The following is a 12,922-nucleotide window of genomic DNA, read 5'->3' on the forward strand; positions in this document are numbered from 1 at the left end:
GCTTAGGTGTCTCTTCCTGTTATTACAAAGTCAATAATGTCACCAAACCTCATGAACTCATCTAATTCTACCTGCCTCCCAAAGGGCTCGCCTCTTAATATCATTAACATATGAACTTGGGGATTGAATTTCCAATGTGTGAATTTTTGGCACACATTCAAAATATAGCATCATATAATTATATGAAATGAAATGTCTATACCACAGAGAAAGAAAATAGATTAGTGGCTACCTCAGGCTGGGGGAAGAAAGAAGTAGGGAATAAATGCTAATATATGTAGTTTTTTTAGGAGTGACAAAAATGTTCTAAAATTAGATTGTGGTGATTGACTGCACAACTCTGATCAAATGAAAGACGATGAACTGTATATTTTAAGTGGGTCCATTGTGCCATATTAATCATATCTCAGTAAAGTTATTTAAAATAAAAATCAGCACCGATGAAATGCTTCATGCTAGAGAGGTCAATGTGTTTATTTGCTGGTGAGGAATCTGTGTCAAGTATTGTGATTTTTTAATGGAATAAATCACTAAATTTTCCCAAAACCCTATGAAGTAGGTTATTATGATTTTTTTAGAGAAGAGATCAAAGTGGACAGTGTAATAAAGTTGATGAGTGGCTGAAGCCAAGCCGTCTGGCTTCCAAGCCCAAACTCTTGGCCACTGTTATACTGCTCCTTGACAGTGGGCCTGAGCATGGTCAAGGGGAAGGAAGGGCGTCAAAAAGCCGGGGGACCAGCCAGGGGGCTGCAGTTTTTTTTTTTTTTTTTTAAAGCTAAAGACATTATTTATTTATTTATTTATTTAAGTTTTAATATTTATTTTTTAGCTTTCGGCGGACACAACATCTTTGTATGTGGTGCTGAGGATCAAACCCGGGTCGCACACATGCCAGGCGAGCGCACTGCCGCTTGAGCCACATCCCCAGCCCTAGGGCTGCAGTTTTGATAAGGATGAACAGGAATGAGGAGGGATGCCTCAGGAAGATGTGATCTAGAATGAAGGAGAGAAAGGAAAGGGCTTTGAGAAGGTGGAAGCCTGGTGCTGAAAGTGCCACAGTGGTGGACGTCACACACGGGGACTGGGCTATGGATGAGCAGAACCCAGAGGAAGGACCTCTGCGCCTGAATCTAGGATCCAGGTTTTCTTTTTCTTTTTCTAATATATTTATCTTTTAGTTGTAGTTAGACGCAATATCTTAACTTTATTTATTTATTTTTATGTGGTGCTGAGGATCAAACCCAGGGCCTCACACATGCTAGGGGAGCGCTCTACCACTGAGCCACAACCCCAGCCCCAGGATCCCGGTTTTCTTAACAGAAAAAGGACAGGAGCACAGAGAAGCAAGTGGGCAGTGAGTAGTTCAGATGGTGCATCAGATTCTAGCTAGATAGGCAGGCTATGAGAGCCAAACAAAAGAAGATTCAGGGATCAGAATTCTCTAGAAAGCAGGGCAGGTGCTGCAAAGTCCCAAGAGAAGGGAAGGGGGATAAGAAACAGTAGTCAGGAAGTACCATTTTTAATGTTTAAAAATCTGAGCCAGGCATTGTGATGCACACCTGTAATTCCAGCAGCTCGGGAGGCTTAGGCAGGAGGATTGAGTTCAAAGCCAGCCTTAGCCACTTAGTGAGGCCCTGAGCAACTCAGTGAGGCCTTGTCTCTAAATGAAATATAAAAAAGGGCTGGGGATGTGGCTCATGAGTTAAGTGCCCCTGGGTTCAATCCCTGGTACCAAAAAAGAATGAAATCTGAGAAGCCAACAGCTCTGAATGATGGACATCAATATTTTGAGATGTGGCCGTGAGACTCAAATGGCTACAAATAATCCTTTAGTTCACTTTGGCTTCTGTCCATATAATCTTACATAAATACACATAAATTTTTTCTTTAGCACATCTCCCTCTCCAATGAGTACGATAGTGAAAAGTGAAAATAACTGAGAAATACAGACTAAATAGATCTATCTCACCCCTGTGGAATGTGTTCTAAGAGGGTGAACTTTCTAGATAAAGAGAAAAAATCCTTTAAGCCCATCCTGCAAACTTAATCGAAAGCATCTAAAAACTTGAATGGAAGGGCTTTTACCCCTTCTCCAGCAAGTGCTTGACTTCATGATAAATGGAGAAAGTGCAGTTAGAAATACACTCTTCCGTCATGTATCTCTAAAAAGAACAAAATTTTAAAAAGCTGTAGTTAGAGTGTGTCTTGAAGACAAAAGACTAAAGATTGAAAAATAGCAGGATTGGCAGTGACTGTTCCTTGGGCATGAGAGAGAAGCAGGCTGTGGCTGAATGTCTATTGAGAGCAGGGTGTCAAAGGGATCAGGATAGTCTCTAAATAGTTCTTGGATGCAAATGTCAGATATTATCTGGATGTGTAAGGGACACAGTTGCTATGGCAGAGAAAGACTTCTTGGGTCTTGGCCCAGAGCAGAGCAGGTAAGTTTGCAAGGATCCCTTCATCATGCTCAGCAATTTACTTCCCTAATCCCTACCCTGGTGGGTGGAGTAAGAGAGCCCTAATGTCCACTTGACATTTGTAGACTTTTCAGAAATTCTTGAGCTCAAGACCATTAAACCATTCCAAAAACTGCAAATGCCTTTCTTTGGGAGCAGAAAGTTATGCTAAATGTATGAAACAAGATGCAAGTAAACATCCAGGATCACCATCACCATCGGGCCATCACAAGTACCCAGTTCTTTCCCCTCTGCCAATCCCCACCCCAGGGCCTCACTACAGCATATTGGCCCTTCCTAAAGAGAGCCAAATGTGCCAGGCATGGTGGCGCACACCTACATCCAAGCAGATCCAGCTCCCAAGGCCAAGGCAGGAGGATCACAAGTTCAAAGCCAGCCTCAGCAATGTAGCTAGGCCCTAAGCAGCTCAGCGAGACCCTGTCTCTAAATATAATATTTTAAAAGGGGCTGGGGATGTGGCTCAGGGATTAAGCATCCCTGGGTTCAATCCCTGGTACCCCTAAAAAAGACAGTCAAATGTCAACAGTGGTTGGGGGGACCCTGCTGGCTAAACAAAAGCCTGCAAGCCAATTAATACACCTGGCTAGAAACGTCCAGGTGTTGGATGTGGGCTCATCTCCGATGTGGCACTGGCTGTGACACTGGCTAATGAGTTAGGAATGGAGGGAGTACTAACCACGGGACTCGCTTTCTTCAAGGCAGGAGAGGGAACAGAACGAGGGGGCTGTTTTATGACACCTCAACCTCCCCACCCTACATCCAGATCCTATTCAATCCTGTCCTGTGATACTCTGAAGTCCTCTGTGCCCTGTGACATTGTCATCCTGCCTAGGGAGGCAATGACCAATCAAAGAAGGGTGGTTTTCATATTTTTATCCACTCAAAAGAGAACTACCCAAACCTGCCAGCAGAAAGTAATGTGAAAATAAATAATGTAAAATAAAATACATTTCCAGAAGAGACCAAGCAAGAGTACAAAGGAAACACAATACCTTCCAAAACAAATGAAGAAACAAAAGAAGACTCAATAAAAACAGAGACCTTAGGTGACTCTCCTCTCAGTATAACAAATACGTCTGCACAATTTAACTTTATGATGAACACAGTACAACACCACAAAACCAGTCTCCGTGCCTGGAAATCCTTTCCACACTGTTCACCAAAAGCATAATTCCACTATTTAGTTCATGATGTGTTTTGATTCTGAAAAACTTCAGATGCAAAAAATTCAACTATCTCGGGCTCTCGATAAATTGGAGCATCTCAGGGCCAACAGGAGCAAGGGACGAAAAAAATGAATCTGAGATGGTTCCAGTTAGGAAATTTAATGTTCTTCCCCACATTGGCCATGGCACAGTGAGTTCTCAGGAGGGAGAAAGGCCAAGGGCCTCACTGGTCACCCTGCCTTCCTTCTCTACTGTAGGCTAGTTTGGGGGTCCCTAGTCCCCAGGAAACAAGAAACTTCCTTTCTCCTTTCTCCCAAATGCCCACAGAGCTCCCACAGCATCTAAACCTCAACTGTCTCTATATGACTCCCAAGCACGGCAGTGACATGTTGACTTAGAGGTACAGACCAGAAGACCTTATCCTCCTGCCTGTTTCTTTTTTTCCTTTTGTGCTCTACATTCTGCCTCCCCCAGTACTGGGGATTGAACCCCGTGGTGCTTTACCAATGAGCTACATCCCTAGCCCTTTATTTTTTATCTTGATATAGAGTCTTGTTAAGTTGCTGAGGCTGGCCTCTAACTTGTGATCCTCCTTTCTCAACCTACCAAATTGCTGGGATCATAGATGTGCACCACTATGTTCTACATTCTAAAATGGATCTTAGGCATCAAATGTCTAATTTATACCTGTTTAAATTACACAGCACATAGCAAGAAGGACCTGTAATCAAATGGCTCCTTATGTTCCAAGATGGGAAAAATGTTCCAAGAGAAGGCAGAGACCATGCTCCATTCAACTCTGTACATGCTCCATGTTCAGGAGAGCTGACACCGGGCCAAAGCTCTCATGGGAAAGAGGAGTTTCCGTAGGAAAAAGCTGGCCCAGCATCTCCTTGTAGTTCCCTCACCGAGTGGTAAACACGCCACATTCTGAAACCAAGGCAAAAACTGAAAGCAACTGAATAGGGAGCCACCCTCGTGCTGTGTTCTTAGCCCACACACCAAAGGCCCATGTGACTTGGCAGGGTCCCTCCAGTGTGCAGAGGCGAGGATGAGGGGTGGGAAGCAATGACACATCACCATCGGGCCATCACAGTACCCAGTTCTTTCCCCTCTGCCAATCTCCACCCCAAGCATCTACACAGGCCAACGCAAAGGGGGCGAGGACTCTAGCAGAAGCCCAGTGTGCGTCACACAAGGGGACCTTTCAACACCCACCCTCACACACCGCCTGAGGATGAGGTCAGCCTCCTTCTGAGGTCACGGAACAAGCCGACTTTGTGGCCAGATGGCCAGCCCCATGCAAGGCTCTAAAGATGGAAACGGGGTGAGTTTTGCCCACAGGGACCTCACCCCTTAAGTATGAAGCTCAGCCAAACCACTTTAATAGGTGTATTTAGGGGTGAGGCATCAGGGCTGCCCCTTCCCTTCCTCTCTCCCTCCATCTGGTCTCTGACCCCAAACCACCTCACACACACCGTGTGGAGCTCACCTCCTTAAATCTCTCCATTTCAATGATGATGGCCTCCTGCTCAAGAATCTACAATGGCTTTCATTTGTCACGGGATCACATTCAATCACTTCACCTTAGCACTGAAATTCCTGCAAGGTTTGGTCATTTGACCTTCTGTTTTTCTTGCTGGTCCCTCTATGCATGCCCTGGCCGTGTTCTTCCTCCTCTCAAGCTACACAGTCCAGAGCTAAGAACACATTCAGACCAACTTCTAAATCCCAAGTCTACCACCTAGTAGCTGGAGACCCGGCTCAAGGACCTCAAACGACCAAGTGCTTCAGTTTCCTTATCTCTAGAACAGGAAGCATAACAGCAGCTACTGTTAAGGCCAGTTACTGGGGGTAAAGGAGAAGACAGAGATAAAATGCTTGAAATAAAACCTGGCACATAGTATTACCCAATAATTACTAGCTCTTAAAATACCTAAATGGATGGAGTTGGATAATATAATGCTAAGTGAAGTAAGCCAATTCCAAAAAACCAAAGGCCAATGTTTTCTTTGATATGAGGATGGTGACTCATAATGTTGATGGGAATGGGAGCTTGGGAAGAATGTAGGAACTTTAGATAGGGCAAAGGGGACAGAGGGGATGGGAGGGGGCAAGGGGGTAGGAATGATGGTGGAGTGAGTTAGACATCATTACCTTAAGTACATGGATGAAGGCACGAATGGTGTGAAAATACTTTATATACATTCAGTGACTTGAAAAATTGTATGTGTAATATGAAATGAATTGCATTCTGCCATTGTGTATAACAAATTAGAATAAATAATTAAATAAATACTTACAGTCCATACAAGCCACTTCCTCCATGAAGCCTTTCCCAACAAAACCAGGTAACATCTCCTGCACAGATAACTGGCTGGAGTTGTTAGGGACTGTTTCATAGGGTGATTTATTTGGAAGGCATAATCAGGTATTAAAATCATTATGAAATTTATGTTCTAAAACACATACTTATGGCTCACAAATGACCTCTACCTTCCAGTAGCAATATTTCTGACAAATTCACTTCCAAGAGACACTATATATTTGTATAGTGACAGATTTTGTCGCTTGGATTCCAGGCTTAATTCCACCAGGACGGAAAACTTTTGAAGAGCAGGAATCATGCCACAGACATCTGGGACACAGAGTTCCCACCACGGGACCACAAGGGATCATCAAGCCATTGCTTATTGAATCTTAAAATCCTGGAAAAACAGAAGTAGTAAATAGGAGATTATGAGCTCAAATCTACCGTTGTGGTATACCAATTCTCCAACTTCTTGCATATAAGGTTAAACCCTGATGAAACAGGAGAGCAGGAAGCAAACACACCAACACAGAGCAAAACTGGCAGCGACCCACGAGGCGGCCTCAGGTCTTAGCCTCCCTGCCTCTAAACTTCCTCTGTATTTCATCCAGCCTTTCTGGATGAAAGTTCTGCCTTGTTTTAGGTCATGGAAGACTCCCCATCTTCTCGTTTGAATGCTCCCATTCCAGTGCCTCATTGAGTTGTAAGTTTAAAGCAATCAGAGTATCCAAACTTCACAGGTTTTGGCATTAGTTTCCACTACACCCAATGCCATACAACAATTAAGAGTGTCTCACCCAAGAAACAGCTTCAAAAGGATGTCCTCTAACTAATGGATGAGAACATGCCAAATGCTTTTAAGAAAATGGTGTTTGGGGCTGGGGATGTAGCTCAGTGATAAAATGCTTATCTAGCACGCAGGAGGTGCTAGGTTCCATTTGCAGCACCACAAAGAGGAAAAAAATAAAATAATGAAAGAAAGAAGATGGTTGTTTTGAAGTAATTGAGTGCATTTAGAGCAGTCGCAGTCCCCTCTTCCTCAGGAGTTGCTCCTTGTGAGGCATCTTCACCATGGAGCTGGTGCCATCAGAGCCGGCTCCAGGCCTCTTTCCACCTCCTCACTGGTCAGCGCCCAGAGAACACCGCACTGCATGTGAGTTTCCACAGGAAAATGGGGTTTGGACGTCTAGTCTTTTCTCTCCCACTTCGCATGTGCTGAGAGTCGCCTTCTCTCTGGAGGCCTGTGCTCTGGCAGATGAATTCTGCCCTGTTCCCTGCTGACTGTGACCAGCTGGGTACGACTCATGTAGGGGCTCAATAGGATGAAACCCACCTCACCGCAGATACAAGCCACACTGTATCACATCACTTTATAAGGAATGAAGGTGATGTTTGGCATCTAATATCTTTTATTTATCAACTAGTTCAGAACCTAGCAGAGGAAGAAGGGTGTTATTGAACTTCCTTGAGGATCCCACCACACTCCCCCAGAATCTGACTAATCCAGAGCCTACTGTGGGGTCACGGGGGAAATTCCAAGAAAAGGCCTGATGTGCGCATCCACGAGCATCACGTGCCAGGTCTACTTCAGTACCCAATGCACAAAAAAATGACTGGAATCTATCGCTTACCCCTGGAGTCACCAGCCAACAAGTGACCTGCCCAGAAAGGTTAAAAATCATCCCAGAGTCCACTCCCTATTATCTTTGGACCTATCTAAGCTGTATCCTCCCTCTCATTAAGAACTGTTTATAGCAGCTGCTACTTGAAATACTGGCAGTCATCCTTATGACAAGGGAAAAGTACACATGTCTACAAGAGAAGCCTGTATATTTCACCAGGAACAGATATAAACAAAGCAAAGACAAAACACTCAGTCCTCTGATATAAACATTTTCCACCATATGCATCAGACTACTCCAGCCCACTCCTAAAGACCAAGCTGTTAATGTTGGCCTGCTTGGCTGGGAAGGCTTCAGGAAGGTTCAGGAAGAACAACTGTACCCCAAACCACATGGGGAATGGGATCCCGTCCTCTAAATCATGTTTTCCGAACGCCTGCAAACAGCAGCAGGATCAAGAGCTGAAGACAAGCAAACTTACGTGCTCCTCCATCTGCTTAGCCACGGTGGGTGACATCATCATGCAGCAGAGGCAGACGACCAGGATGAAGTACAGTGCGTACATGAAGCGGGTGGTCCGTGACTGTCGCACCTTGGGGCAGCAGCCGCAGCAGAGGGAGCAGCCTGCAGGCCCACAGCAGCAGGCCAACTAGAAAAGAGCACAGACATCCTCTCAGAGCGTGATACTGTGACGGAATAAGAAATACATATTTGGTCTTCATCCCGGGATCCTAGCATAAGAGCTTCTAAAACCCCTTGGATTTCCAGAGTGTTGGAGGAGGCGAGTCTGTGCTAATGAGGTGACTCTTGGTGAGCCCCTGGGTATTTTAGGGTAGGGGCAGAAGAAATCTGCTCTGTGGCTTAGTAAAAGTTCAACTCCCTAACCTATGCCTGGGTAGGGGAAATGTAAATTGAGTTAAACACCAAAAGTTCCATGATTTAATCATACCTATAGAATGGCATCTCCATGAACACCCTAATCCATGGGATTCAGAGAGGCCAGGTTGTTGAACGCATCCATGTGCTGGGAGGGTGGTGTGCCCCAATCCCATAGGCACAGATGCTCCTGGGCTTGGGCCTTTCTGGACCTCACCCTTATGTACCCTTTTACCTGGCTGTTCCTTGTATTCTTTTTAATAAACCAGTAAACATAAGAAAGAACTTTCCTCAGTTCTGTGAGCTGTTCAAGGAAACCCAAGGTGGGCTAGTGGAAACCCCTATTATAGCCAGTCAGTCAGAATACAGAAAACCTAAATTTGCAATTGGTGTTGTGGGACTGAGCCCTTAATTTGAGGGGTCTGCACTAACCCTGGGTAGTAAGTGTCAGGGCTGAATTAAACTGGAGGACACTTAGTGTCAATATATTGAGCCATTTACTTTAAAACCATGTTCATCCCAGCCTTCTGCAGGTCAACCTTTCAAGCTCGAAGATGACCATTCTTTCTAGACACCTGCCTACAGGGTGTGCAGACAAATTTAGTGTGAGTCAGAGCTTCCACCAGAACTGATCTGATATTGTCTTTATTGAGAAGCATTAATGGCTTGGGAGATGGCCAGTAATAAACAGGAAGGCACAGTTAGAGAAAACATTACACTTAGAGAAAACAGTGTTGGGGGATCAGCTAAGAGCAAGAAAAGAGGTCAAGAATCATAGAAAGGATAAAGTAGGGTAGAAAGAACATGAAAAGCAAGAAGAGAGGCCCAACAGCATGGTCTGCCTAAATCCAGAGACTAAGAAAGAACTGTATGCGCACCCAGGGACCCACCAGGATGAGAAAGGCTATGCTTTCAGCCACCCACCTCTACAGAACATAATGGGAATGTGCAACTTGAAGCTCAAGGGACCAACTGTATACACATGATGCATATGGTGGGCAGGGAGCTGTGGCTCAGTGGAAGAGTGCTTGCCTATGATGCGTGAGGCACTGGGTTCAGTTCTCAGCACTGCATATAAATAAATAAAATAAAAGCCCATTAATGTTATGTGTATACGTGTACATATAAATACACATTCCATATGTTACAATTCAATAAGATACTTCTGGGGCTGGGGTTGTGGCTCATTGGTAGAGCACTAGCCTCCCATGTGTAAGGCTCTAGGTTCAATCCTCAGCACCACATAAAAATAAATAAAAACAAAATAAAGGTATTGTGTCCATCTGTAAAATATATACACATTAAAATAAAAAGATACTTGTGTGTGTGTGTGTGTGTGTGTGTGTGTGTGTGTGTGTGTGTGTGTGGTGCTGGGGATTGAGCCCAGGGCCTTGTGCATGCGAGGCAAACACACTACCAACTGTGCTATATCTCCAGCCCAGAGACTTTCTTTACTAGCCCAAAAGTTATTTTTCAAAGTAAACTCTGCCAACAACAAGGGAACAAACACATTACCTTAAGCTAAACCCACCAGATAGAAATTCAGAACAACATCTGTGAAATAGATAATTAGGTTGGCATTCTAGGAAACTCTCACAGCCCTGACTTGCTTCTAGAAGAACACAACTATGGCCCCTACCACTTACAGCTTATTACTCTCAGCAGGTCACTCACCCCAACTGATCTTCACCTTTAAAACTGGAAACATCAATTCCTGGCCAGGCTAACTCTAGGACTGTCACAAATTTGGACAGAAGAGACAGCATCTTATTGTCCTTGGTTCCAGAGGGCAAACGCCTTTTGTAGAACAAGCCAAGTCTTAAAAAACAAGTAAATGTAGAACCTTGTGTAAACTATGGGCTTTGGGTGATGAAGACAGGCCAGTGTAGGTTCACCAGATGCCATGAATGCGTTCCTCTGCTGGGAGTGTTGATGATAGTGGATGAGGTTGTACATGTGTAGGAGCAGGGTGAACACGAGAGATCTCTGTATCTTCTGCTTGCTTTTGTTGTAAACCTAAAACTTCTCTAAAAAAAATAAAGCCTTTTTTTTTTTTTAAATGAGCCAAACAATGCCTGTCCATAGTGGCTCAACAAATGGATGATGACCAAATAATGTTCAGTAAAACCATGACACTGACACTCCTCAAAGCGGCTGAGGATTCCATTTCCTGGGGCCCAAGGCATGAATGGTGCCCTGCACTCTGACTTTCTCACCAGCATCAAATCACAAACAGTATTAGATACTGCAGTCTCTCCTTTCCCATGAGAAATTATTCTATACTCAAAAGGGAGTCAGAGAATCTCTTTAAAGAGCTATGCTTAAAATCCTTCTAGAACATTTCCACAAGAGTACAGGGATTTAGACACAAACACTGGGAAAAGCCTTATGGTCCAGCTATACAGGGGCTAAGGTTAAATGAATTATGGGCTATCTTCATAATGGAATGTTATTTAAAAGAGTAAATCGGAGTTGGGCACAGTGGCACATGCCTGTAATCACAGCTACTTGGGAGGCTGAAGCAGGAGGACGGCAAGCTCAAGGACAACCTGGACAACTTAGCAAGACTCTCCCTCAAAATAAAAAGGGCTGGGGGAGTGTAGCTCAGAGGTAGAGCCCTGGGTTCAATCCTCAGTAACAAACACACACACACACACACACACACACAGTATGTCCATATTATGGGCTGAATTATGGTCCCTCAAAATTCTTACGGTGAGATATAAACACCTAGTATCTCACAATGAGAGTATATTGGAAATAGGGTCTTTCAAGGGGGGTAATTAAGGTTAAATAATCTCATTGAGGTGGTCCCTAATCCTACGTGAAGTGAGAGATTAAATTTCTGCTGTTAGCCACATGGATGGTGATATTTTGTTAGGACAGCCCCAGCCAATTGCATGTGGAGCACATATGGAGACATAAGACCACTTGCTAAGGCTAATTACCTGTAGAGTGAGCCTAGATGTGTGGAGGGAAAGGAGACACCTACTTATCACTGCTCTGTTCTCCTGTTTTGAGTATTTACCACATACACATATTACTCTTAAAATTAGAAAAATAAAAATAAAAAAGAAATCTAACTACTTGAGGAAAGCAACAAAGTTTAAAGATTTTGCTACAAAAGCATTTGCAAATGTTGTATGGACTTATGTGATTTTCTCTCTTTTTAAAGAACCATCCCCTCCCCCAAACATTAAAAAGAAAAATCTTGCCTTCAAAGAGCCCTTTCCCACCCTCACTTCTGCTGTTCATTAGACATAGCAACAGCATGAACAGAAAGGCTTTCATAAATAAAAGGTGCTTTGTCTTTGCCTGGGCAAAGGGTCAAAATGAGAAGATAAGCTTGGAGCTCACTACCTGAGGCCGGGCCTCTCCCTCACAGCTTTTCTCCTTCTCCTAGGAACAGCCCCCACTGCACACACACACATTCCATGAAAACCGTCCGTCTCCCTCCCTGGCCTCTCCACTGGCCTTGGCACAGATCCTTCTTCCAAGGTCTGAGGGAGGCCTGTGCAGAACTGCTCACAGAACAACAGCCAAGGTTAGTACTGACTTCAGGTACTTCTGTTAAGTTAAAAAGCACAATACTCTCCTTACCTAGAATTCTCAGATGGCAACACCCCCAACTGGAACTACAAAGAATAAGGAAGAAAGCCAAACGGATGCTTAGAATAAGCACGAACACGTGCACAACTTGTATCTTACTCATAAGAGCCCTTCTCTCCCATCTCAAGTGTAGGAACCACAGTTCCAATGGCCTAATTACCAGGGTTCTGAAGCCCACAGCACATAAGAGCACCATCTGAGAACCAGAACTGTCCTCCAGGTGGCTCTGGGTCCTGGCTTTCCTCACCTGTAATTGGAAGGAGCCCAGGTAGACAGTGGACAATAGGTGAGCGGATTTCATCTGACATCCTCCTGACACCAGTGGCTGCCTGGAACTCTATGATAAAGAGGATTCTAAGGCTGAACACCTCAAAAGGGAACATGCAATGACCAATGAGTGCTATTCCCAGAAGAACAGGTAGAGTGATGGCATCTGTGCCACATTCTCATCTCTCTGCAAGAGGTAACAGGATATCCCTGTCAGCCATAAAGTTTTAGATGCTGAAAACCATGGTGGTTGGAAAGCAGGCTGAGTCAACCCCAAAGCTGGAGAGAAAATGGATCAAAGGAAAAGCAGCAAGAGCTCACAAGCAGAGAACATGAAAGCCTTTCAGACATCCCCAGGTGCTGCATGGTATCCTGTCACACACAGTGGTGCAGTGACTCACATTCACGATAATGGCCCAGGCAACACGGTCCCTTCCACTCCACTTAAGAACGCAAACAATGCATCTATCACAAGAAAAATGATCCCAAACATGGGCCATATTTTTAGTTTTAGTGCTTGGGTTTATGGGAGGATAAAGTCCTCAGCAATGTGAGAGACACCTATTCTGAAAGACATACTCTTTTTTTTAAAAT

At 44.3% G+C, this 12,922-nt stretch overlaps 1 protein-coding gene across 1 annotated transcript in view; it reads right to left on the reverse strand.

The window, feature by feature from the left end:
* Serinc5 (serine incorporator 5) overlaps positions 1 to 12,922 on the reverse strand; it is a 106,505-nt gene that overhangs the window by 51,766 nt on the left and 41,817 nt on the right. Inside the window, exon 2 of the mRNA XM_005329011.5 lies at positions 8,058 to 8,225. Coding sequence (XP_005329068.1) covers positions 8,058 to 8,225 — 168 coding nt within the window. The remainder of the gene's footprint in view (positions 1 to 8,057; positions 8,226 to 12,922) is intronic.

This window comes from Ictidomys tridecemlineatus, chromosome 1 (genome assembly GCF_052094955.1).
Source record: "Ictidomys tridecemlineatus isolate mIctTri1 chromosome 1, mIctTri1.hap1, whole genome shotgun sequence".
NCBI classification, from domain to species: domain Eukaryota; kingdom Metazoa; phylum Chordata; class Mammalia; order Rodentia; family Sciuridae; genus Ictidomys; species Ictidomys tridecemlineatus.